The 25,665-nt window shown below is 41.7% G+C and overlaps 1 protein-coding gene across 4 annotated transcripts in view; it reads right to left on the reverse strand.

Annotated features, from left to right (window-relative positions):
* LOC147035089 (uncharacterized) overlaps positions 1–25,665 on the reverse strand; it is a 41,184-nt gene that overhangs the window by 1,215 nt on the left and 14,304 nt on the right. Inside the window, exon 1 of one of the 4 annotated variants that reach the window (XM_085893514.1) lies at positions 2,093–10,343. The exons of the other annotated variants lie outside the window; for them this stretch is intronic. Within the exon in view, the coding sequence (XP_085749640.1) occupies positions 3,723–5,402 (1,680 nt within the window). The 5' untranslated portion in view covers positions 5,403–10,343 and the 3' untranslated portion in view covers positions 2,093–3,722. Of the gene's footprint in view, positions 1–2,092; positions 10,344–25,665 lie in introns of those variants that run through there. 4 annotated transcript variants of the gene reach the window in all.

Consider the following 25,665-nt stretch of genomic DNA (forward strand, 5'->3'; position numbering starts at 1 on the left):
GTCACCTTCCAATGTCGCCCACAAAGTTTTATCATAACCTTTCCACAACTTTTTGATATATCATGCTATATATGGTTTTAGCCCCAATTTCTCAATGGTGATAAATCATTAAAAATTTTTATTGAATCCAGATGTTCACCAAAATCGAATCAATTCGTCCTTGTCACACACCAACCTGTCTATCAAATTTTGTCTGAATCCGTCAACAACTTTTTGAGATATCCCCACAAACGGGTGAAAAACATGACCTCAGTCCACATTTGGTGGCAGAGGTCATGGCAATGGACCCCGGAACTGAACCTTGTGGTACTCCACTATTTACCAACTTACTACCTTAGCACATGCTCATTTAGTACTGTGATCTCTGACTGGTTATTCTATCCAAACAGCTAATCTACTACCCTTGGTGCTATGCCTCAGCTTAAGAATTGAACAATGTGTATCAGGTGATTAAAACTCAAAGAGCAAATGACTGCAGACTAAAATAATACAAACTGAAGCATCATTTTGGAATAAACTTCCTCACTCTATTCTTTCCCATTCTTCCCTCCAGGCTTTCAAAACAGCTGTTCACCACCACCTCTTATCTTCCCCCATCCAAATCCTCGATCTTTTCTACCCCCGATAATCCACCCAAGCCCACTTCCTTCATTTCTCCTGCTTTCCTTCCTGAAAGTCCCGGTAATGTCCATCTTCTCTTTGCCATGTTCCCCGTCCCATCCCCATCCCTCTCCCTTCCACAGTTCACCTAGTGTGTCTGTTCCCCACTGTTTTGTCCCTTCCACTCCCGCCCCTCTTGTCTCATGCCTCCTTGCTGTGAGTTGTGTGTTAGCTCTCATACGAGCCTCAACCAAGGTATACAAAAAAAAAATTTCATTAAAGGTAGGAACTAAAGCTTTCATAAACTTTCGGTTAGCTTTCCTGTTCATTTCCACTTGCGTCGTGAGCTCTTCAAGTTTTGCTAGCGAAGAGTACTTGCATACCAAATCCGTTGAAATCTCTGCCACACGGATAACAGTTCCTGCTCAATTTCACACTGCTGTTGAGAAATCTTAGGTTCTAGTGCAAGCAATTTCCTCGCATTTACCTCGTGCCTCTCCTGGGCATAGGCCTCGCGAATCGGCCTGTGTCCTGGAAGAAACCTGTCAAAATGTGGGATCACTTTTCTCCAGCGTCCTCTCGCAGTGTATTGCACAAAAAAAAATGTGGTAAATGAACCGGCCCTTGACTCGATGCTGTTATTTGAAGACCCTCAGAGGGTTTGCATGTTAAAGCAGCTTCACCTGGCTGGATCCCAGTTGGGAACATCTGTTTGAGGAAATAACAGTGGGGATTTCTGGAGAATAACTTGTTGACCTTCAACCTTTCACTCAGGATTTTGTTTGCAAACAATAATGTGGTTGAGATTGAAAATCACAATGCAGCACATAGCATTCTCGACGGGGTTGAAAGAATTGACGTGCCATGACGCACTTGGTTAAAGCGATTTGGCAGCAAGTGGAAGAAATATAGAAATAATAACTAGAAACCATCTCAAAATCCACTTTGCGCTCAAACTAAACTTGACGAAAACAACAGCTCAAAAATAAATTGTACATTTTATTAATTTGTGTTCTCAATATTCTGACAATAAAGGCTTGTTAAAGATTTGATGACGAAAGCTGAAATGGTAAAAATGTTACTGCAAGGACAGACACACTGAAGCTCACTGATAAATCTACATCATAAAAGGAGCTTTGTCTGTCTGTCTGTTTGTCGTGTTATATAACTTTAGAATGAAATAACGGATTTCAATAAATCAAACGACGGTAGATTCAGGGAACTCCCAGGAATGTTTGTGATACAAAAATAGAAATAAAATAAAAATAACAAAGTACGGTTTGTGTTAGGGTACATGGACACATATCCCTGTATGGAGGACAGGATTTCCCAGGAATCTTTTTTGTTAACGTGAGAATTAACAACGAGACGGTGGATTCAAGGAACTCCGAAGAAGGTTTGTGACGCAAAATAAAGAAATAAAAAAATTTAAAAAGGAGGTTTGTGTGTGGGTAAATGGGCACACGTGGCGAAACTGCAAATGCCAACTTACAATGTTGGTTGTCCTCGCGAGGAGGGCAGGATCTCCCAGGAATCATTTTTGTACTTGCTCCATAGATTAACCATCACAGCAAATATTGGTATTCCCATCAGGTCAGGTGTGGGAGCATGCACTGGAACAGCGCGTCACTGCATCCATGTTCCACCGGTACTCCAAGGGCCTCCAGGTGGCCATCTCCCAGGCAGATATCTGGCCAATCCCCATCTCCTTGAAATGCCGATCAACCTGCTGCAACCAGGAGGCATGTGATTGGCCAGTTGGCCTCCTCCACTCACAAGACTCCCTCACTTAGGTAATCTGGCGAGCAGGATAAGCATCAGGAAAACGAGCCGCATGTCCATACAGCCGCAACTGATGCTCACAGACGATGCAGGTAACAAATCTCATTTGAGTCTCTCTCAGCAACCGCTCGGACACAAAGTCCGACCAGCGACAGGCAAGGTTTCTCCGAAGAGACCTGGTACCAAAGGAATTAAGTCTCTGTCTCAGATCCATGGTCAGTGTCCAAGTCTCACATCCGTAGAGCAAGACTGGAAGCACCAACGACCTGAAGACTTGGACTTTCGTCCTCCTGCACAGGTACCGGCAGCGCCACACCCCATGATCCAGTGAATCCGTAACTCCCCAGGCCCAACCCAGACATATATTGACCTCTGGCTCACCACCAGCAGAGACATGAATATCACTGCCAAGGTAAGTGAATCTCTCCGTGACCTCAACATCCTCACCACAAACAGGTACAGACAAGACAGCAGCATCGAAGATGTCATTGAAAGCCTGGATATTAGTTTTGACCCAGTAAATCAGTGAAGTGATGGATGTTATATGCTAGGAGATATAGAAATAAGGCGGTAGGCGGACATGGGTAGTCGATCAAGTCGAATTTAGTCGTTTTTCAGCCGTTACTAGCCAACAAAAGTGTCCATAGCAATGTTTCTTTTTCACACATAACTAGGACATACCACGAACCTACCATACCAGTTTCATGTATATCTGACTCATAGTCTCTGAGATATAACGAACTTCGTTTTTTATTGTTTTTGACCAGGGCTCATTCAAAGTCTATCTTCTCCGACAGTTTTCATAGGATCCGGCTGGAAACTTTTGACAATATGGCTGAATGTACTGCCCACAGTCGCTCGTGGCCCGATTTTTGATTTTGGAAAAAATGAATTTTTGAGATTTTTTTTGAAAATTTCAAAGGTCCGTTGTGAGGCAACAGATGGGTCCACAGCAACGGTTCTCATTTGCACACAACTCGGTCATGGTATGAACCTACCAACCAAGTTTCATCGAATCGCCATTGTATTAACGGAGCACTGGACCGAACAGACATACTTATAGACAGACAGACAAACATATCGATGGAAATACTGATAACACTGAACAACAAAAATTTTTTACTGGAGATGTGTAAAGTGATTTAGACTAATTTGGGTACGCTGATTTCAAAAATCATAACCGTTTTGCTGTATCACGTCAGGATTTTCAGTAACAGAAATATTCCCATTGCCTAGAAGTCAGGATTTCAATGAAATTTACAAAAATTCATTTATTCATTTATTTCATCATGAATGCTTCAAAATTATAGAAATTACAGAAAAACTCCACTAGAATGTAATTAAAAATGCTTTAGGCATTTGGCTTTGCGTTTGTGCTGCTCTGTGTCAGTTTCACGATGCAGGAACCAGCAGAAATCGCCCATCATGTTCGGGTTGTGCCGCCCTTGGTAACGCGTCTCCATGAGTGAAATCTCTTGGTGGCATCGCTCGCCGTGCTCGTCCGAGACTGCTCCCAAGTTGTCAGGGAAGAAGTTCAGGTGCTGGTGTAGGAAATGGATTTTCAGGGACATCCTGGAGCCAAGTTTCCTGAAGGACTCCAGCAGCTGCTGCACTATTTCTTCATAGTTGTCCGCGCGCTCGTTCCCCAAGAAGTTGTCCGTCACAGCTTTGAAGCTCCTCCACGCTGCCAACTCTTTGGGGTTTAGAGTTGTCGGAAAAGTTTCGTCCTTCATAATCTGTCGGATTTGCGGTCCAACAAAGACACCAGCCTTGATCTTGGCCTCCGACAAGGTGTTGCCAAACTTTTCCTTGAGGTTTGAAGGTCCGTGGGGTCTGAAAAACCCACGCCCATTCAGATCCATTGCCCGTACAAAACTTTTCATCAAGCCGAGCTTTATGTGGAGTGGTGGAAGGAAAACCTTGGCTGGGTCGACAAGGGCGACATGCTTCACGTTGTGTCGACCAGGTACATGCTCTTTTCGCTCTTCCCAATCTTTCTTCGTCCAGTGATTCTTGTCGTCTCTGCTATCCCAGAGACAAAGGAAGCACATGTATTTCGTGTAGCCTGACTGCAGCCCTAACAACAGCGCCACCACTTTCAAGTCTCCGCAGATGTGCCAGTTGAAGTCATTGTACTTGATGGAATCAAGCAGCTGCCGCATCGTCTCATAGGTCTCTGTCATGCCGAACGCGTGAGCCAGTGGGAATGATGGTTTCTCGTTGCCATTGTGGAGCAAAACAGCCTTCAAGCTGTTCTTCCCCGAGTCGATGAAGAGGCGCCCTTCTGCAGGATCGTGATCACACCCAAGTTCTTTCAACAGACCGTTGATGTCACTGCAGAATGTCATCGTGTCTTCCATCTCAAAGAACTCAGCCATGTCTCTGTGACGTGCTCTGAACAAGGATATCTTGGTGTTAGGTTCAAGTAGATTCCACTGCTGCAGCCTTGATCCAAGCAGCTCTGCCTTCGCCTTTGACAGCGAGAGATCTCTTACAAGATCATTTAAGTCTCCCTGGTTCAGAAGGTGTGATTCTTGAGTGTCGGGTTCAAAAGGTTCATCATCACCATCCTCTTCACCACTGCTTACAGCTATGTTCTGATCAGCTGGAGGTGTTGGAACGGGGTTCTCGTCATCATGAGGCACAGGTTTACGAGCAGAGACACAGTCAGCGTACTTGATGTGACCTTTATTCTTCTTGTTGAAGCCGGCGATGCTTGTGCAGCAGAAATAACAATCATCATGATGATTCTGCGGCTCACGCCATATCATGGGCACCGCAAATGGCATGCTCGCGCGCTTGCCCACCAACCACTGAGTCAAGGTTGTGTGACAGCTTGTGCAGCAGATGTGTGGTGCCCAGCTCTCTTCTTGGTCCCCCACCTTACACCCGAAGTAGTGAAAGTAGGCGGCCTTCATTTTCACTGCTGTAGATATACTTCGCTGTTGATCTTTTTTGGTATACCGACCACAGACATAACAGAAGTTGTCAGGATGATTGGTACAGGAACGCCTACTCATCTTTATCTGAAAGAAAGAAATATAACACAAGTTAACAACAATTGTACGAAATAGACATGTTAAAGACGTATGTAAATTTCATTGAAATCCTGACTTCTAGGCAATGGGAATATTTCTGTTACTGAAAATCCTGACGTGATACAGCAACACGGTTATGATTTTTGAAATCAGCGTACCCAAATTAGTCTTAATCACTTTACACATCTCCAGTAAAAAAATGTTTTTGAAATTTGTTGTTCAGTGTAATAAGAGTAGACTAGATCGACGACCCAACACAGAAGCGATTTTTTTAATAAGAGGGATGTCTCATGCTTAACACGCTATGGCTGGCTAATAAAAGCTATTTATAGACACTATGGAATTTCCCTTTCACATTTTGACCCATTTTTAAATTATTTTCTTCATATTCTCATCATAAAGATTTGTTGAAATTTGATTTTTTTTTTTGAAAAAAACGAAAAAGTAGGAAATCAGATCCACCAGACCACAGGAGTACATCAAACAGGTTTTCCTCAATCATTACAACCACATTCTCCTTTTATTCCTCTCCCTAATCCACAACTTAATAATCTAATGGCCATGTGTGGTGAGATTATTTGAATTAATCGTGATACTGAGAATTATTAATCACAAGCCAGGGTCCCTGGCGTTGCCAGGTGCTGTTCTCATCCTGTTAGCATTTTGAAGAAATCAATTTTCTTTTCCTTTTTTTTTTCATGGGGGTCTCCCACATTTCCCTACACCCACTAAACAATGTGGTCAGGGATCATTTAATATGACCATTCATACAGCTACAAAGGTTTAGGCAAAAAAATAAAATCCCCAAAAATATAACTTAAAAAAAAAAAATTCTAAAAGGATTTTTGCTGAAAACACTCCGGCACTCACTGATGAACCCCTGAAGGTTTGAAAAAGATCCGTTCAGCCATCTCTGAGAAAAATTGTGACAGACAGACAGTGACAGATAAGCACCTCTTTTATGGTATAGATATTGCAACTGTCATCGGGGAGTTCCAAATCCCACACCTTACAACTGTGATGGTCATGGGTCAGATAACTCCAAAACCCAACGATTCCATTAAAAGACCACGGACACCATTTACAGCACTCAGATCTGGCCGAATCTTCACACCCAGGGTCAGTTTACCAAACCTGCGAGATGAATGAAGCAGATGTGGAACCGTGCCTCCGACTGCATAATGGCTACGAGTTTGCTGAGCGAACCAACACTACGCATCACACTGTTTTATCTCATGGGCCGATTCGTTACTTAAGCTAATTAAACTCAGAAACGCAATCTCAGACCAAACCAAAACCTGATAAGTCAAGCCACGGTATAAAGACTTCCATGCAATTTATTTACACAAGCAGGAAAATGGCGAGAAGAATGGCAGTTGAGGAATTCAAATGGTAAAATGGTGGGAAAAATCAGGGGATGCAAGCAATATGATCAATTTACAATCACATATACAGTGCCGACAGAAAATCTACATCCATTTTCAAAATTTTCATCTTTTCTTGCTTTATCATCTGGAGTTAAATTGCAATAAATGAGGCTTTTTTGACATTTATTTACACATCATAACCCATAACTTCCAAGTGAAAAACAAATTCCACAAATTTCAGAAAATTCATTAAAAATGCAAAACTAGAATATTCTGGTTGGATAAGTGCCCACCCCCTGAGTTAATACTTGGTGGAAGCCCCTTTGACAGGAATTACATCCGTGAGTCCATTGGGATCGCTCTCGACAAACTTTGCATTCCTTAATTAGCTAATATTTGCCCATTCGTCTGGACAAAATTGTTCAAGCTCAGTCAAGTTGCGTGGGGAGTGTTGATGGACAGCAATCTTTAAGTCATTCTACAGAATTTTGATTGGATTTCGGACAGGACTCTGACTTGGCTACTCAAGGACAGTTATCTTTTTGTTCCTTAGCCACTCCAGTTTTGCTTTGGCTGGGTGCTTCGGGTCACTGTCATGCTGAAAGGTGAAATTCCGTCCCAATTTCAGCTTTCTTGGAGAGGACAGAAGGTTTTCTTTTCAGATTTTTCTCCATCCATTTTCCTTTCTCTCCTGACAAGTACCCCAGTTCCTGCTGATGAGAAACATTCTCATAACATGATGCTGCCAGCACCATGCTTCACAGTTGGGATGATGTTCTTTGGGTGATGTGCTGTGTTGGGTTTGTGAAAACTTTACCAAAACCAAGAATCACTGCTCACCTTCACTCTTTCATTCCACTTTTTCATTCCACTTTCATTCCACACACACACACACACACACACACACACACACACACACACACACACACACACACACACACACACACACACACAGACAAACAAGCATATCATAACTAAGATAAAACTTCTGCATTTATAATTACCTCCACTACCGAAGATGGATGGAGGTTGTTTTCATCCGTTTGTGTCTGCTTGCCTGGCGGTAACAATATATCTCAAAAAGTTATGCACAAATTCAGGTGAAACATGGGAGACAGGTGGGCTGTGTGACAATGACGAATTGATTAAATTTTTGGGAACCTGAATAGCACTAAGTTCCTTGGACAGCAAGAAGTCATGGACGAAGGGTGGCCGGTTCATGGTTTCAGCACTCACAAGCTCATCGCTGGACTGAGCATTCCAACGCTGGCGGTGTGGCAAAGGAGATTGACCATGTCCTCGTTGATGATCGCTGGAGGATGATCCAGAACTGCAGGGTCTACCGGAGTGCTCAGTTCCTCAATACTGACCACCGGCTTGTTGTAGCAACTCTTAAGTTGCACCTTAAATTCAGGAGAATGGTACCATCCCAGCCCAGGCTGGATGTTGGCAAGCTCAAGGATGAGAGGGTAGCTGAGTAGTTTGCAAACAGGCTGATGGAGATTTGGGGGGTCTGGGTGCTTTGGAAGATGCTGAAGAGTTGTGGAGTGCCTTCAAGACAACCGTCCTTGATGTTGCCAGTGGATGTCTTGGAACTCACCGCAGGGCAAAGAAGAATTTTGTCTCTCAAGGGACACTGGATACCATTGACCAGAGTAAAAGGGGAAGGCTGAATGGCAGAGCTGAGCTGATCAGGGAGCTGAGGCGTAAAACTGTACGTGCACTAAGGGTGGACAAGGAGGCCTATTTGCGAGGAATCTGTGAGGGGGTAGAGCATCACCTGTGGTCAACTGATTCTCGTCCTGCTTCCAGGGGAATTCGTGCATTGCGTTCATCCAAGCCCATCCCTCGGTGTACTGCAGTTAGAGCAGAGGGTGGTAGGCTCCTGACAGAGGAGTCGGAAGTGAAGGCCCGCTGGGTGGGTTACTTAGAGTGATTGTACCAGACTGATCCACCAGCTGGTGTGGAGGACGTCAGGGGTGTTACAATAACTGTTGCTGGCCCTCCAATCAACTGTGATCCACCTTGGTTTATGGAAACACAGACTGCGATGAACCGGATAAAATGGGGTAAAGCTCCAAGGATCTGTGGCATCTATGCTGAACTTCTCAAGGCTGGTGGAAATGCTGCACTCGTGTCGTTGCATGCAATTTTGTGCTCTGCCTGGAACACAGGCATCATCCCAACAGACTGGAAGAGGGGCCTTGTTGTTCCTCTCTGGAAACGGAAGGGTGATCGCCAAGACTGCAATGACTACCGAGTGGTGATGCTGCTCTCAGTGCCGGGCAAGGTCTTTGCTTGGATAATTCTTGATAGGGTTCTGTGGTATGTCTGGGTCGGGTCTGGGGAGTCATGGATTCACGAGATAATGGAGTGTGGTGCTGCCGGTACCTGTGCGGGAGGACAAAAGTCTGAGTATTCAGGTCCTTGGAGCTTCCAGTCTTGCACTATGGATGTAAGACTTGGACTCTGACCAGGGCTCTGAGACGGAGACTTAATTTCTTTGGTACCAGGTCTCTTCGGATAACCCTTGGCTATCGCTGGTTGGACTCTGTGTCCAACTAATGGTTGCTGAGAGACTCAAATGAGATTTGTTACCTACATAGTCCATGAGCGTCAGCTGTGGCTGCATGCACATGTAGCTCGTTTTCCTGATGCTGATCCTGCTCACCAGATTCTCTCAGCGAGGGAGTCTCGTGAGTGGAGGAGGCCAATGGGCCGACCACGTGCCTCGTGGTTGCAGCAGATTGATCGGCATCCCATGGAAATGGATGATGGGCCGGGCATCTGCCTGGGGGATGGCGGATGGAGGCCCCTGGAGTACCGGCGGAAAGTGGACGCAGCGACGCGCTGCAATAGCACATGCTCCCATACCTGACCTGAGGTTTTTTTTTAATACCATCGCAGTGAGGTGTTTTTAATAATATTGCAGGGAGGTGTTTTAAATAATGTGGTGGTGAGGTGTTTTTAATAATGTGTCAGTGAGATATTTTTAATAAAGTGGTGGTGAGGTGTTTTTAATAATGTGTCAGTGAGATATTTTTAATAAAGTGGTGGTGAGGTGTTTTTAATAATGTGGCAGTGAGATGTTTTTAACAACATGGTGGTGAGGTGTTTTTAATAATGTGGTGATGAGGTATTTTTAATAATGTGGCAGTGAGATGTTTTCAACAACATGGTGGTGAGGTGTTTTTGATAATGTGGCGGTGACGTGTTTTTAATAATGTTGCTGGGAGGTGTTTTTAATAATGTTGCAGTGAGGTGTTTTTAATAATGTTGCTGGGAGGTGTTTTTAATGATGTTGCAGTGAGGTGTTTTTAATAATGTTGCAGTGACGTGTTTTTAATAATGTTGCTGGGAGGTGTTTTTAATAATGTTGCAGTGTGGTATTTTTAAGAATGTTGCATTGAGGTGTTTTTAATAATGTTGCTGGGAGGTGTTTTTAATAATGTTGCAGTGACGTGTTTTTAATAATGTTGCAGTGAGGTGTTTTTAATAATGTGACTATGAGCTGTTTTTAATAATGTTGCAGTGAGGTGTTTTTAATAATGTTGCAGTGAGGTGTTTTTAATGATGTGACTGTGAGCTGTTTTTAATAATGTTGCAGTGAGCTGTTTTTAATAATGTTGCAGTGAGGTGTTTTTAATGATGTTGCAGTGACGTGTTTTTAATAATGTTGCTGGGAGGTGTTTTTAATAATGTTGCAGTGAAGTGTTTTTAATAATGTTGCTGGGAGGTGTTTTTAATGATGTTGCAGTGAGGTGTTTTTAATAATGTTGCAGTGAAGTGTTTTTAATAATGTTGCTGGAAGGTGTTTTTAATAATGTTGCTGGAAGGTGTTTTTAATAATGTTGCTGGGAGGTGTTTTTAATAATGTTACACTGAGGTGTTTTTAATAATGTTGCTGGGAGGTGTTTTTAATAATGTTGCAGTGTGGTATTTTTAAGAATGTTGCATTGAGGTGTTTTTAATAATGTTGCTGGGAGGTGTTTTTAATGATGTTGCAGTGACGTGTTTTTAATAATGTTGCTGGGAGGTGTTTTTAATAATGTTGCAGTGATGTGTTTTTAATAATGTTTCTGGGAGGTGTTTTTAATAATGTTGCTGGGAGGTGTTTTTAATAATATTGCAGTGAGGTGTTTTTAATAATGTGGCAGTGAGGTGTTTTTAATAATGTTGCTGGGAGGTGTTTTTAATAATGTTGCAGTGAGGTGTTTTTAATAATGTTGCAGTGAGGTGTTTTTAATAATGTTGCAGTGAGGTGTTTTTAATAATGTGACTGTGAGGTGTTTTTAATAATGTTGCAGTGAGGTGTTTTTAATAATGTTGCTGGGAGGTGTTTTTAATGATGTTGCAGTGAGGTGTTTTTAATAATGTTGCAGTGAAGTGTTTTTAATAATGTTGCTGGGAGGTGTTTTTAATAATGTTGCAGTGAGGTGTTTTTATTAATGTTGCAGTGAAGTGTTTTTAATAAGGTTGCTGGGAGGTGTTTTTAATGATGTTGCAGTGAAGTGTTTTTAATAATGTTGCTGGGAGGTGTTTTTAATGATGTTGCAGTGAGGTGTTTTTAATAATGTTGCAGTAAAGTCTTTTTAATAATGTTGCTGGGAGGTGTTTTTAATAATGTTGCTGGGAGGTGTTTTTAATAATGTTGCTGGGAGGTGTTTTTAATAATGTTGCTGGGAGGTGTTTTTAATAATGTTGCTGGGAGGTGTTTTTAATAATGTTACACTGAGGTGTTTTTAATAATGTTACACTGAGGTGTTTTTAATAATGTTGCAGTGAGGTGTTTTTAATAATGTGGCAGTGAGGTGTTTTTAATAATGTTGCTGGGAGGTGTTTTTAATAATGTTGCTGGGAGGTGTTTTTAATAATGTTGCTGGGAGGTGTTTTTAATAATGTTGCTGGGAGGTGTTTTTAATAATGTTGCAGTGACGTGTTTTTAATAATGTTGCTGGGAGGTGTTTTTAATAATGTTGCAGTGATGTGTTTTTAATAATGTTTCTGGGAGGTGTTTTTAATAATGTTGCTGGGAGGTGTTTTTAATAATGTTGCTGGGAGGTGTTTTTAATAATGTTACACTGAGGTGTTTTTAATAATGTTGCTGGGAGGTGTTTTTAATAATATTGCAGTGAGGTGTTTTTAATAATGTGGCAGTGAGGTGTTTTTAATAATGTTGCTGGGAGGTGTTTTTAATAATGTTGCAGTGAGGTGTTTTTAATAATGTTGCAGTGAGGTGTTTTTAATAATGTGACTGTGAGGTGTTTTTAATAATGTTGCAGTGAGGTGTTTTTAATAATGTTGCAGTGAAGTGTTTTTAATAATGTTGCTGGGAGGTGTTTTTAATGATGTTGCAGTGAGGTGTTTTTAATAATGTTGCAGTGAAGTGTTTTTAATAATGTTGCTGGGAGGTGTTTTTAATAATGTTGCAGTGAGGTGTTTTTAATAATGTTGCAGTGAAGTGTTTTTAATAAGGTTGCTGGGAGGTGTTTTTAATGATGTTGCAGTGAAGTGTTTTTAATAATGTTGCTGGGAGGTGTTTTTAATGATGTTGCAGTGAGGTGTTTTTAATAATGTTGCAGTAAAGTGTTTTTAATAATGTTGCTGGGAGGTGTTTTTAATAATGTTGCTGGGAGGTGTTTTTAATAATGTTGCTGGGAGGTGTTTTTAATAATGTTGCTGGGAGGTGTTTTTAATAATGTTGCTGGGAGGTGTTTTTAATAATGTTACACTGAGGTGTTTTTAATAATGTTACACTGAGGTGTTTTTAATAATGTTGCAGTGAGGTGTTTTTAATAATATTGCAGTGAGGTGTTTTTAATAATGTGGCAGTGAGGTGTTTTTAATAATGTTGATGGGAGGTGTTTTTAATAATATTGCTGGGAGGTGTTTTTAATAATATTGCAGTGAAGTGTTTTTAATAATGTTGCAGTGAGGTGTTTTTAATAATGTTGCAGTGAGGTGTTTTTAATCATGTTGCAGTGAGGTGTTTTTAATAATGTTGCAGTGAGGTGTTTTTAATAATGTTGCTGGGAGGTGTTTTTAACAATGTTGCTGGGAGGTGTTTTTAATAATGTTGCAGTGACGTGTTTTTAATAATGTTGCTGGGAGGTGTTTTTAATAATGTTGCAGTGATGTGTTTTTAATAATGTTTCTGGGAGGTGTTTTTAATAATGTTGCTTGGAGGTGTTTTTAATAATGTTGCTGGGAGGTGTTTTTAATAATGTTACACTGAGGTGTTTTTAATAATGTTGCTGGGAGGTGTTTTTAATAATATTGCAGTGAGGTGTTTTTAATAATGTGGCAGTGAGGTGTTTTTAATAATGTTGCAGTGAGGTGTTTTTAATAATGTGACTGTGAGGTGTTTTTAATAATGTTGCAGTGAGGTGTTTTTAATAATGTTGCTGGGAGGTGTTTTTAATAATGTTGCAGTGAGGTGTTTTTAATAATGTTGCAGTGAGGTGTTTTTAATAATGTGACTGTGAGGTGTTTTTAATAATGTTGCAGTGAGGTGTTTTTAATAATGTTGCAGTGAAATGTTTTTAATAATGTTGCTGGGAGGTGTTTTTAATGATGTTGCAGTGAGGTGTTTTTAATAATGTTGCAGTGAAGTGTTTTTAATAATGTTGCTGGGAGGTGTTTTTAATAATGTTGCAGTGAGGTGTTTTTAATAATGTTGCAGTGAAGTGTTTTTAATAAGGTTGCTGGGAGGTGTTTTTAATGATGTTGCAGTGAAGTGTTTTTAATAATGTTGCTGGGAGGTGTTTTTAATGATGTTGCAGTGAGGTGTTTTTAATAATGTTGCAGTAAAGTGTTTTTAATAATGTTGCTGGGAGGTGTTTTTAATAATGTTGCTGGGAGGTGTTTTTAATAATGTTGCTGGGAGGTGTTTTTAATAATGTTGCTGGGAGGTGTTTTTAATAATGTTGCTGGGAGGTGTTTTTAATAATGTTACACTGAGGTGTTTTTAATAATGTTACACTGAGGTGTTTTTAATAATGTTGCAGTGAGGTGTTTTTAATAATATTGCAGTGAGGTGTTTTTAATAATGTGGCAGTGAGGTGTTTTTAATAATGTTGATGGGAGGTGTTTTTAATAATATTGCTGGGAGGTGTTTTTAATAATATTGCAGTGAAGTGTTTTTAATCATGTTGCAGTGAGGTGTTTTTAATAATGTTGCAGTGAGGTGTTTTTAATAATGTTGCTGGGAGGTGTTTTTAACAATGTTGCTGGGAGGTGTTTTTAATAATGTTGCTGGGAGGTGTTTTTAATAATATTGCAGAGGTGTTTTTAATAATGTGACAGTGAGGTGTTTTTAATAATGTGGTAGTAAGGTGTTTTTAATAATGTTGCTGGGAGGTGTTTTTAATAATATTGCAGTGAGGTGTTTTTAATAATGTTGCAGTGAGGTGTTTTTAATAATGTTGCTGGGAGGTGTTTTTAATAATGTTGCTGGGAGGTGTTTTTAATAATATTGCAGTGAAGTGTTTTTAATAATGTTGCTGTGAGGTGTTTTTAATAATGTTGTAGTGAGGTGTTTTTAATCATGTTGCAGTGAGGTGTTTTTAATAATGTTGCAGTGAGGTGTTTTTAATAATGTTGCTGGGAGGTGTTTTTAATAATATAGCTGGGAGGTGTTTTTAATAATGTTGCTGGGAGGTGTTTTTAATAATATTGCAGAGGTGTTTTTAATAATGTGACAGTGAGGTGTTTTTAATAATGTGGTAGTAAGGTGTTTTTAATAATGTTGCTGGGAGGTGTTTTTAATAATGTGACAGTGAGGTGTTTTTTCATCATGTGTCAGTGAGGTGTTTTTAATAATGTGGCAGTGAGGTGTTTTTAATAATGTGGCAGTGAAGTGTTTTTAATAATGTGGCAGTGAGGTGTTTTTGATAATGTGGTAGTGAGGTGTTTTTAATAATGTGGCAGTGAGGTGTTTTTAATAATGTTGCTGGGAGGTGTTTTTAATAATGTTGCTGGGAGGTGTTTTTAATAATGTGACAGTGAGGTGTTTTTAATAATGTGACAGTGAGGTGTTTTTAATAATGTGGCAGTGAGGTGTTTTTAATAATATTGTAGTGAGGTGTTTTTAATAATGTGACAGCAAGGTGTTTTTTCATCATGTGGCAGTGAGGTGTTTTTAATAATGTGGTAGTGAGGTGTTTTTAATAATATGGCAGTGCGGTGTTTTTCATAATGTTGCAGTGACGTGTTTTTAATAATGTTGCAGTGACGTGTTTTTAATAATGTTGCTGGGAGGTGTTTTTAATAATGTTACAGTGAGGTGTTTTTAATGATGTTGCAGTGACGTGTTTTTAATAATGTTGCTGGGAGGTGTTTTTAATAATGTTGCAGTGAGGTGTTTTTAATAATGTTGCTGGGAGGTGTTTTTAATAATGTTGCAGTGAGGTGTTTTTAATGATGTTGCAGTGACGTGTTTTTAATAATGTTGCTGGGAGGTGTTTTTAATAATGTTGCAGTGAGGTGTTTTTAATAATGTTGCTGGGAGGTGTTTTTAATAATGTTGCAGTGAGGTGTTTTTAATAATGTTGCTGGGAGGTGTTTTTAATAATGTTGCAGTGAGGTGTTTTTAATAATGTTGCAGTGAGGTGTTTTTAATAATATTGCAGTGAGGTGTTTTTAATAATGTTGCAGTGAGGTGTTTTTAATAATGTTGCAGTGAAGTGTTTTTCATAATGTTGCAGTGAAGTGTTTTTAATTATGCTGCAGTGAAGTGTGTTTAATAATGTTGCTTGGAGGTGTTTTTAATTGCGAACGCAGTGAGCTTCATACTTAACGCGTGCACGTGAGAGAATAGGAAACAACAACAACAACAACAACAACAACACAATATCCCTGGCTATTTGGAATCAGTGTCGTTGGATATGACCTTTTGCTTCCAGTTGTTTTTAAATGCTGTGTGCTGTATAAATACGATTGCATTTTATTTCTATCTTGTGAATATTACTTAACGCGTGCACATGAGAGAATAGGAAACAACAAAAACAACACAATACCATGGCAATTCCATTGAGACCATATTGGAATTCAAAGAGTGAGTTAGGTGTCTCTGATGGAATTTTCTATGAACGTTTCCTTCTGGCAGTGCCACCTCGTCTCCATCAGCACATGCTCTCCATCATACACAGCTCTCACCTTGGTATTATAAAATGCAAACAGCATGCTCGGGAAGTGCTCTATTGGCCAAAAATGAACCAACAGATCGAAGAGACAGTGAAAAACTGCACTACATCTACAGATTACCCAAATAAGCTTCCTCTGGAACCGCTCATACCGGCAGATTCCAGATTTACCATTCAACCAGGTCGCCGTGGACCTATTCGAGTTTGAGTCAAAACAATACATTTTGGTCGTCGATTCTTGTTTGAAATTTATAGAGGAATGTGAGCTCAAGGATATGAGAAGCCGCACAACGATTGATCCTCTAAAATCCATCTTTGATACACATGATATACCCGAGGGTCTTTGGATGACAATGCATCCTTGTTAGTGTCCAAAGTGTTCAAATCGTTCTGTTTTGATTACGGCATTAATCAAACTACTTCCAGCCCTCAATTTGCTCGTGCTCACGGTGAAGCTGAAAGAGAAGTGCGAACTGTTTTTAAAAATTGGGGAAGAAAGCGGAGGACAAGCATCTGGCTTTGTCAGACGACCACACCACTCCCCGAGAAGGTCTACTCTAACTATACTAACAAAACTCCAAGGAAGCGCATGACTGAAAATTGGTTGTTTGGCTTAATTAAAACGCCCCTTTTGAAGATAATTAACGGCCTTATTTTATTATATCCTTTATCAGGCGCATCCTCGGACACCTCGCTCACACTCGATGGGGGTCCTAAATCTCCATTTTGTTCAGCTCATTCAAATATGTCTCAATTTGGAAACATTATCTACTCTCGCGGACTAATTAAAGTGTATAATTGAAATATTACGTCTCATGTGAGAAATTATGTCACATTTGAGAATCCGATCTGGTGGATAGAATAAGTGTCAAAATCTGGAGTAAATTCCAAAAATTTTAACAAATTAGTGATTTTTTTTAACTTCGTGTGCATTTAAGCAAAGCATTAAACTTAACTTTTTCTATTGTTCAGATGATAATATTGGGTTAAGTAAAGATTATGGAATGTGCAGAAAATGTAAATTCATTGAGTGAAATTCCATCCTTCATAACCTGCTTTTGTTATGGCACAGATCTATGATGGCACAGTCAACAGACATCCTTTTTTCGGAAATTACATACGCAGTTTGCTGTTACCGTTTTGTGTGATTTGCTAACATTACAAAATATTAATGTAAATATACTATTATAGTACTGCCAAAAGGTTAATCGTTGGTAGTTTCTGCAAACAAAGAGGAACGTTTTTGTTGCTGCAAGTGAAGAGGCTTTTTTTTTGCTTTACACCATTTACACCATTTTGTAACAGCTATTCATACAAAAACTTCATATAAACATACTAATAGTTACTGCAATATATTAATAGTCGGTAGTTTCTGCAAGCGAAGAGGTACGTAGACAGTACACATGGACATGATGGAAATGGAAACAAATGACCCCGTGGCGTGTGTGCGTGCCTGTTCTTGGTTATGTGGGTGCAATGCGAGGGTTTCGTGGGCACGCAATCTGAACTCAAACTCGGGCCGTGGTGCGTGGCGTTATGGAGGAGGTTATTCAGCCATCTTTTGAAGCATGCACTTCTGCAGCGCCGAAGCTTCGGGAGTGGCCATGCTGTGGGCATCGAAGCCATGTGGGACATGGCACAGTGCAGTGTGGGTGTGGGGAAATCCGTGCATGTTTGCGAGTGAAAGGTTGAGTATATCGCCAGTGCGCATGCACATTTAGCATGGACTGAAAGGAGGTTGGAAGAATTTGTGGGGGGGGGATTCATGCATTCTCTCCCCTCACAATGCTTTTCCATTCTCTCTGTCACACTGGTCCACAGCATTAGTTTCGGTTTTTAAGTGCTTCTGCCCAGTTTTACATAGAACACGGTGGTTTATAAAGAAAACACTGCTGATTGGTTATCTCCCCGGTAATGCCATGGTATGATGCCTTCCCTTTCCCTCCCATCAATCTGCTTTCTCATGCCATTCCATCACGCTGCCTTCCCTTTCCTTCACACTACCTGTCCATTCCCTTCACTTCATGCCACCTTCACATCCCCTCCCCGCTCACACTGCCTTCCCATCCCTTCCTCCCTCGCGCCGCCTTCCCATCCCATCCCCCCTCACACCGCCTTCACATGGCCTCCCCCCTCGCACTGCCTTCCCATACCTTCCCTCCTCGTGCCACCTTCCCATCCCCTCCCCCTTGCTCCGCCTTCTCATCCCCACCCACCTCGTGCCGCCATCCCATCCCCTCCCCCCTCGTGCCACCATTCTCCTTCCATCACCCCTTTTCCATACAACTCTCCGGAGGTCGAGGAGAGGACAGGTCAGGTCAGGTATGGGAGCATGGGGCCGGAGCAGCGCGTCGCTGCGTCCACTTTCTGCCAGAACTCCAGGGGCGTCCATCTGGCCATCCCCCAGGCAGATACCTGGCCCATCCCCATTTCCTTGAGATTCTGATCGATCTGCTGTAACCAGGAGGCATGTGGTTGGCCCATGACCTCCTACACTCACGAGGCTCCCTCGCTGAGAGAATCTGGTGAGCAGGATTTGCGTCAGGAAAACGAGCCACATGTCCATCCAAACACAGGTGACGCTCATGGACGATGCAGGTGACAAATCTCATTTGAGTCTGTCAGCAACCGCTCGTTGGATACAAAGTCCGTACAGTGATGGCCAAGGATTCTCCGAAGAGACCTGGTACCAAAGGAATTGTCTCCTCCTCAGATCCCTGGTCAGAGTCCATGTACCACATCTGTAGAGCAAGACTGGAAGCACCAAGGACCTGAAGACTCAGACTTTCGTCCTCCTGCACAGGTACCGACAGAGCCATACCCCATGATCCAGTGAATCCATGACTCCCCAGGCCTGACCGAGATGTCTGTTGACCTCTGGCTCACAGCAAGCAGAGACATGAATATCACTGCGAAGGAAAGTGAATCTCTCCATGACCTGAACGTCCTCACCACAAACAGCTACAGACAAGATAGCAGCATCCAAGATATCATCGAAAGCCTGGATCATAGTTTTGACCCAGGAAACCCGTAATCTCAGTGGCTCTGAATCCTCAATCAGCACCCCTACGGCTCCCAAAAGGATCTCTACAGTCTTCGCAAAGATGACTGCATCATCTGCGAAATCAAGGTCCGAGATCTTGACATTCCCAAACGATGCATCACAGCTTGATCTCTCCGACCTCCTCCTCCTCAGAATCCAGTCCGTACAAGCGCTGAAAAGTCTGGAGGCAAATACACACCCCTGACAAACTCCAGTAACAACTGGAAACAAGTAGTGCCAGGCACAACAAATCCCACCCATTTAAGGCATAAAGTTATTTTGGGGATCAAATTTAAATTTGATACATTCTTAACCTGAATGTTGATTATAAGGAATAGAATAAGGAATATTTTAGTCTTAGTTTGAAGTCAATTAAACCATTTTTGACGAAGTTATGACCGTAAAGTTGTATTTTCGTAACCACGTTTTAGTTTTAATTGAAAATTTGTAATTTTGGCCGATGACTATGACCCCCAAAAATTCGGACCCGACCGATCTTCACAAATATGCATTTTTCACTATAGGAATGGGTAGGATTGTAAGTGACAAATAGAATAAGGTTCACAATAAGCTGAGTTTGAAGTAAATCAGATCATTTTTGATGAAGTTATGAGCGAAAAACGATTTTGACCTTTTCATGACCTTGACCTTGACCTTTGATCCAATTTGACCCAAAAAGTTAATGCGGTCGGCCAAGGTTCATTGCCCACCTGTGGATTAAATTTGACAGTGTTTGCAAAAGCCGTTTTGCCGTAAAGTTGCTAACAGACAGACAGACAAACAAACAAACAGACAAACAAACTGGACGATTACAATATCCCGCACCCTCCCTCCGGAGGGGGGGGGAAATAAGTCGGAGATGGTATCAACACATCTCTCAGCACCCTCAGTACCAGAGTATCGTTCACACATAAGTTTGATCAGTTTTGGTGGCACCTCACGAAAACCAAGAATCCGCCAGAGGGCATCCCAATTCACCGAATCTGCCAGAATCAAAATACGCTGCAAGCAGCCCCTGCCGAAAATCTCGTCTGCATTCGGTGAGGACCTGAAGGGCAAGGATATGGTCAATGATTGACCTCTTTGGTGAAAAGCCTGACTGCTCTGGGCACTGGTACTCAAGCAGAAAGTGGTGAACCCGATCAAGTATTATCCGAGCAAAGACCTTGCCGGCACTGAGAGCAGCGTCACCCCTCAGTAGTTGTTGCAATCCTGGCCATCACCCTTCCCTTTCCAGAGAGGGACAACAAGGCTCTTCTTCCAGTGAGTTGGGATGATGCCTGTGTTCCAGGCAGAGTACAGAATTGCACACGAGTACAGCATTTCCACCAGCCTTGAGAAGTTCAGCATGGATGCGACAAATCCCAGGAGCTTTACCCCATTTCAATCGGTTCACCGCAACCTGTGTTTCCACAAATGAAGGTGGATCACAGTTGATTAGAGTGTCAGCAAATGGGATAGCAACACCCCTGACATCCAACTTGACAGCTGGTGGATCAGCCTGGCACACACGCTCAAAGTAACCGGCCCAGCTGGCCTTTAATTCGGATTCCTCTGTCAAGAGCCCACCACCCTCCGCTCTAACTGCAGTGCACCAAGGGATGGGCTTTGAGGAATGCAATGCATGAATTTCACTGTAAGCAGGATGAGAATCACCTGGCCAGAGGTGATGCTCTACCCGCTCATATTCCTCGCATGTATGGTTCCTTGTCCACCCTCAGCGCATGTGCAGTTTACGCCTCAACTCCTTGAACAGCCCAGCTCTCCCATTAAGCCTGGACCTGCAAAGGTGGTCAATGTTATCCATTGTCTCTTGAGAGACAAAATTCTTCTTTGCCCTCTGGTGAGTTCAAAGACATCCATCGGCAACATCAAGAATGGTGGTCTTGAAGGCACTCCACAGCTCTTCAGGATTCCCCAAAGACCCAGACCCCACAAATCTCCACTCCGCCTGTTTGCAAACTCCTCAGCTACCCTCTCATCCTTTAGCTTGCCAGCATGCAGCCGAGGTTGGGATGGTGCCATTCTCCTGGATTAAAGCTGCAACTTCAGAGTTGCTACCACAATACTGTGGTCGGTTTTGAGGAACTGAGCACTCCAGTCGACCCTGCAGTTCTGGACCGTCCTCCAGTGACAGTCAATGAGTATATGGTCATTCTCCTTTGCCACACCACCAGCGCCGGAATACCAAGTCCAGCAATGAGCCTGCGGGCAATGAAACCATGTACTCGCCACCCTAAGTTCACGACTTCTTGCAAAGTCAAGGAACTTATCGCTATTCTGGTTCACAGTTTCAGACCCAAGGGGACTAACACACGTCTCATAACCATCCCTATCAGTTTCAGTTGATGCATTGAAATCCCCCAAGATGAGAAGAGTATCTCACCTGGGACGCTGATCAACCACAGACTCGAGCGTGGCATAGAATTCATCCTTCACGGTGAGATTACTCACCTCAGTCGGAGTATAAACAGAGACCAGGGAAATGACACCTAAGGAGTGATGAATCCTTAGTCTCATAATATGCTCATTGACCGGCGCTCCCGGAATTATCATTGGAGTCAGCTTATTGGACACAGATACAGCAACTCCTTTGGTAAGGTAACCAATAAAGCGACTGTACAAATAGTATGTGTAACCACCACCCATTATCTCACCAATATCCGGTCTCTGAACCTCAGAGAGTGCTGCAATACCGATGTTCAAATGCTTGAGTTCAGACGATAATAGAGGCAGGTGATCATCCTCGCTTAGGGATAGGACATGCCAGGTACCCACCTGAAGAGACTGCCTCATGTGAAGCCAAGGAGACCACCATGTGGTGGACGATACCTCAGCACCACCCCGACACACACTACTGTAATCTGATCCACGAAGGTCACCCCATGGTTTTCTTCCTCTCATCAAAGTGTGGGGGTCCCAAAGGCTTTGCCCCAATCCCGTAATCTGATGAGCTGACCTGTAGAGGGCAGCTGCACTGGAGGTGCTCTCATGGAGTGGGTTTTCAGATTTCTGTGTTTTGCGGAGTGAAGGGTTTTACGGTGGCCGGAGTGAAAATCCTGCCACCAACTTCCGAAAAAAAAAGTAACCTAACTTGCAGAGGACTTCCGCAGACACAGTTGGGCACTATATATGGATGGCCGTTGGCTCACAAGGAGCTCATCCACCCTTTGACAGGTTTTGTTTTTAATCCTGCTGGGTGTCCATACCAGGAAACCTTGTGGGGAGATGGTTTAATCGCCAACAACCCGACAATGAAACGGGTTAGTTCATGTTTACATGGTACATGTAACAAGTCACAGATCTCATCTGGCCTGACCCTGACAATTTATTATCCTTTGGCCCTCTGTCCAGTTGAGATGACCTCTACAACTCGGTAAAGTTTCATGACGATTGGTTTAGAATTGTGACCTGGAGGCGATTGACAAACAGACAGAATACCAAAATCGACTGACCAATATACTTGAAAAATCTTCGATTTTGCAAATATCAAATGGACAAACAAACAGAAAGATAGCGGTGAAAACATAACCTCCTTCCACCTTCGTTTGGCACAGGTAAAAATACAAATTGACGGTTTTAGGCGACCCTGACATTTTGACCTCCAAAGTAACAGACTTCAGCGATCCAACATGCATACCTTGCTCAAATTTCGAGTCAAGTAGATGGATATTGATTTTGTGACCTTGACCTTTGACCTTGACAGAACACAGGTTACTTGATGAATTGGGTCACTTTTTTTATTTGATTATTTTACATATTTATATTTTATGCAACCTTGACCTCTTTTGATCTGAAAAAAAAAAAAAAATCGGCTTCTCGCTTTTGATTGGTGAACCAATTCAGTGACCCAATTTGCAAAATGTTAAAATTTCATGGCAATTGGATGAAAATTGATGATTTTATGTGATGTTGACCTTTGTCCTTTTGCCCAAATTATGTATTTGTCTTCTCAATATTATCATAACAAAGCTTTGTTGAAAATTTGATGACAAAAGCTCAAATAGTAAAAACGTTATGGCTCGGACAAACAGTCAGACAGACACATCGAAGCGGTTGCAAAACCCATCTCCTGCGATGTGTGGGGACGGGCTAATGACACCCAGCCATTCCTGAATTAACTTGGATCATATGGGTGGCCAATTTATAAAGGTTATTGTTATGGGACTTTGCAAACATGTTGGCAGAATCTGTGGGAGATGTGATTTTAAGCTATGACGAAGAGAATTCCGAACTGTGAATCCATAATTTATTTCACAGTTCACAAGTTGTTGCTTAATTTTTTGGTGGAGTATACTTCTAATTTTGCATGAAAGAAAATAGGCCATTCTTTTCTTATGAGACTTTTTTTTACCTGTCAGACACTTTTCCTTACTTTATCCCACTCCTTTCCAAAGCCCTTTCACCCACCTCCACCCTTTCGTCTCCCTGGGGCTGTGTCCCCTCCTTGCGGAATGTCCTCCTTTTGACTGTCTTGCAACATTATGGCTCCTCACAATCTCAAAGTGGCCCAACACATAGCTGTGACTTTTTTATTAATCCCCTACTGGACCTGTGGTTCTTCTGACTTTTTTTTTTTAAAACCATATTGTTTAATGTATGCAACTGAAATGTGGTGCATGGCTTGATTATGATAAGTTACAGAAAAAGTTAGAGTTTCAGGGCATTTGGTCAATTTTTCACAGTTATACCCTTTTTAAATTTAGAAAATATGATATTATACATGGGTCAGTGTTCAGCTGTCCTTATTCCACCCCACTGCTTTACACCAATGGCTGGACAGCTGGTCTGACTCCACTCCAATAAAATCATGCGCTGCCATTGCATGAAGCAGCACAGATCGGCAGGCCCCAGGCCTGGTGTCGGCTTGAGCGTGTGTTAAAGGAAATCTTTTTTTTTTCATCTCCGGTTTGTTATCCGAGTTGTCTTTATTGGTTTCTAGTCTACAAAGGATATCAGAAAATGAAAACTTATTTTCCCTTTATATTGCCGAACATTGTGCGTCAGAGAGTTTCTTCTTCTTCATTGTGGTTCCAGTACCGGCTCGAGCATGCATTAAGCGCAAACTAATTTTTATCTCCCGAACATTCATTGGGACCCAGGAGACATGTATTGCAGAGCAAGTCTCACTCGTTACTCTGGCTAAGCGAGTTAATTTACTATCCTTCTCTCAACTACTCCATTGTCAGTGCAGAAATCCTCCATTTGCATTTATTCAGTCCTCCATGAGCTTATATCTTCTCTGTGTATATAAAGGGATTTCGTGAAGATGATTTGGACTTTCATCTTGTAGAGGATATTCATTTTCCCATAAGGACACAAGATGCTCTTGTGATGGGTAATCATTACGACGTTTATTCAAAATGAAATTCAGCATTCACCTCCAAAGGTAATTATAATTGTGCACTGACATTACTGATGTCACAGGCCATTCATGAATTGTAGCTCTTTGGAAGCCATCCACAGCCATCGTGTGCCACTCTTTCCAAGAGACTCCTTGTTCAACAGAGGCTTGCTGTTTGTTTTGGCGATAAACTCCTTCCGAATAGCTCGCACGTGTTCCTGTTGTAACATCATTTGTGACTCAACACAAGAATTCTGGCAAACAAAGCATGATGGGTGCGACTATGCCTTTCCATCACGGGATCACTTATCAAAGGCTCTAGATTATTGGTGGGCAACTTCCGGCCCACAATGCATCCACCTGCACCCCCTCCCCTCAGGAACTCCCCCATCCAAAGCCCAAACACCCCCAACGTTTTCTCAACCCTCTCTCCTCCCCTCCAGGATTTTGCACTCAACATTATGAACGGTCAATTTAAATGCTTCACACAAAATATTATCACCCAGAGTTAACATTACGTAAGAAGCCTAGAATGATGACGAAATGTCTTCTCTTTTCGAATGATGTGTTCAATCCATAATCACATTTTGAATGTTTATACAGTACAATTTAATATATACTGCAGCTCTTTTTATATTAAAATGTCTCATTTGACTTGAAATTACGGTATAGGGGGTCTTGTGACCCTTCAGGTGTTTAAGGACCGGTCCTACAGCCCTCTGATTTGCTTGAAGTTGCTTGACCACAGTTCGAGGTGGATGATTTTTTTAGAGAGCACTCAAAAAAGATTTGGAAGTTTGAAAGGGGGATAAGGAGGAGGGTGTGGGGAAGGGGGGTGTTATGCAGCTGCAGAATGGTATTTGAGATGACATCATGTAAGGGCACTCTTATACATACTTTTTCTGTTATTGCATACAATAGTTCATGTAACACAATTCAACCAGATTCCGTTGTGCAATGGTGAGGGTATCCACTGACCTGAATATGGGAGGTCGGTGGTTCAAACCGCAACCAAATCATACCATGGAGTTGAAAAAATGTAACTTGATGCTTGCTTGCTTAATGCTCAGTATTTAAACTTTAATAGATAGATCACAAACAACCATATGTTGGTAAAAATAGCACAGGTGTTGATTGACCTAATTTCCTCTATCTGCATCAAAGTTCCTTGTGAGAGAACTTGTATTATGAATATATAGGACAGGATATACAGGATATGAATATATATTATTAAGGACAGTCGATGTCATCGAAGAATGCAATTTCTGTGTTTTGTTGTCAGAAATTTTTTTTCATAGAATAGGAAAATCGCCAAAGTAGCTTTCTGGCTAAAACATACTGGTGGAAT

The sequence above is a fragment of the Eptatretus burgeri genome, chromosome 1 (assembly GCF_056783735.1).
Source record: "Eptatretus burgeri isolate ZD-2024b chromosome 1, Ebu_testis_v1, whole genome shotgun sequence".
NCBI lineage: Eukaryota > Metazoa > Chordata > Myxini > Myxiniformes > Myxinidae > Eptatretus > Eptatretus burgeri.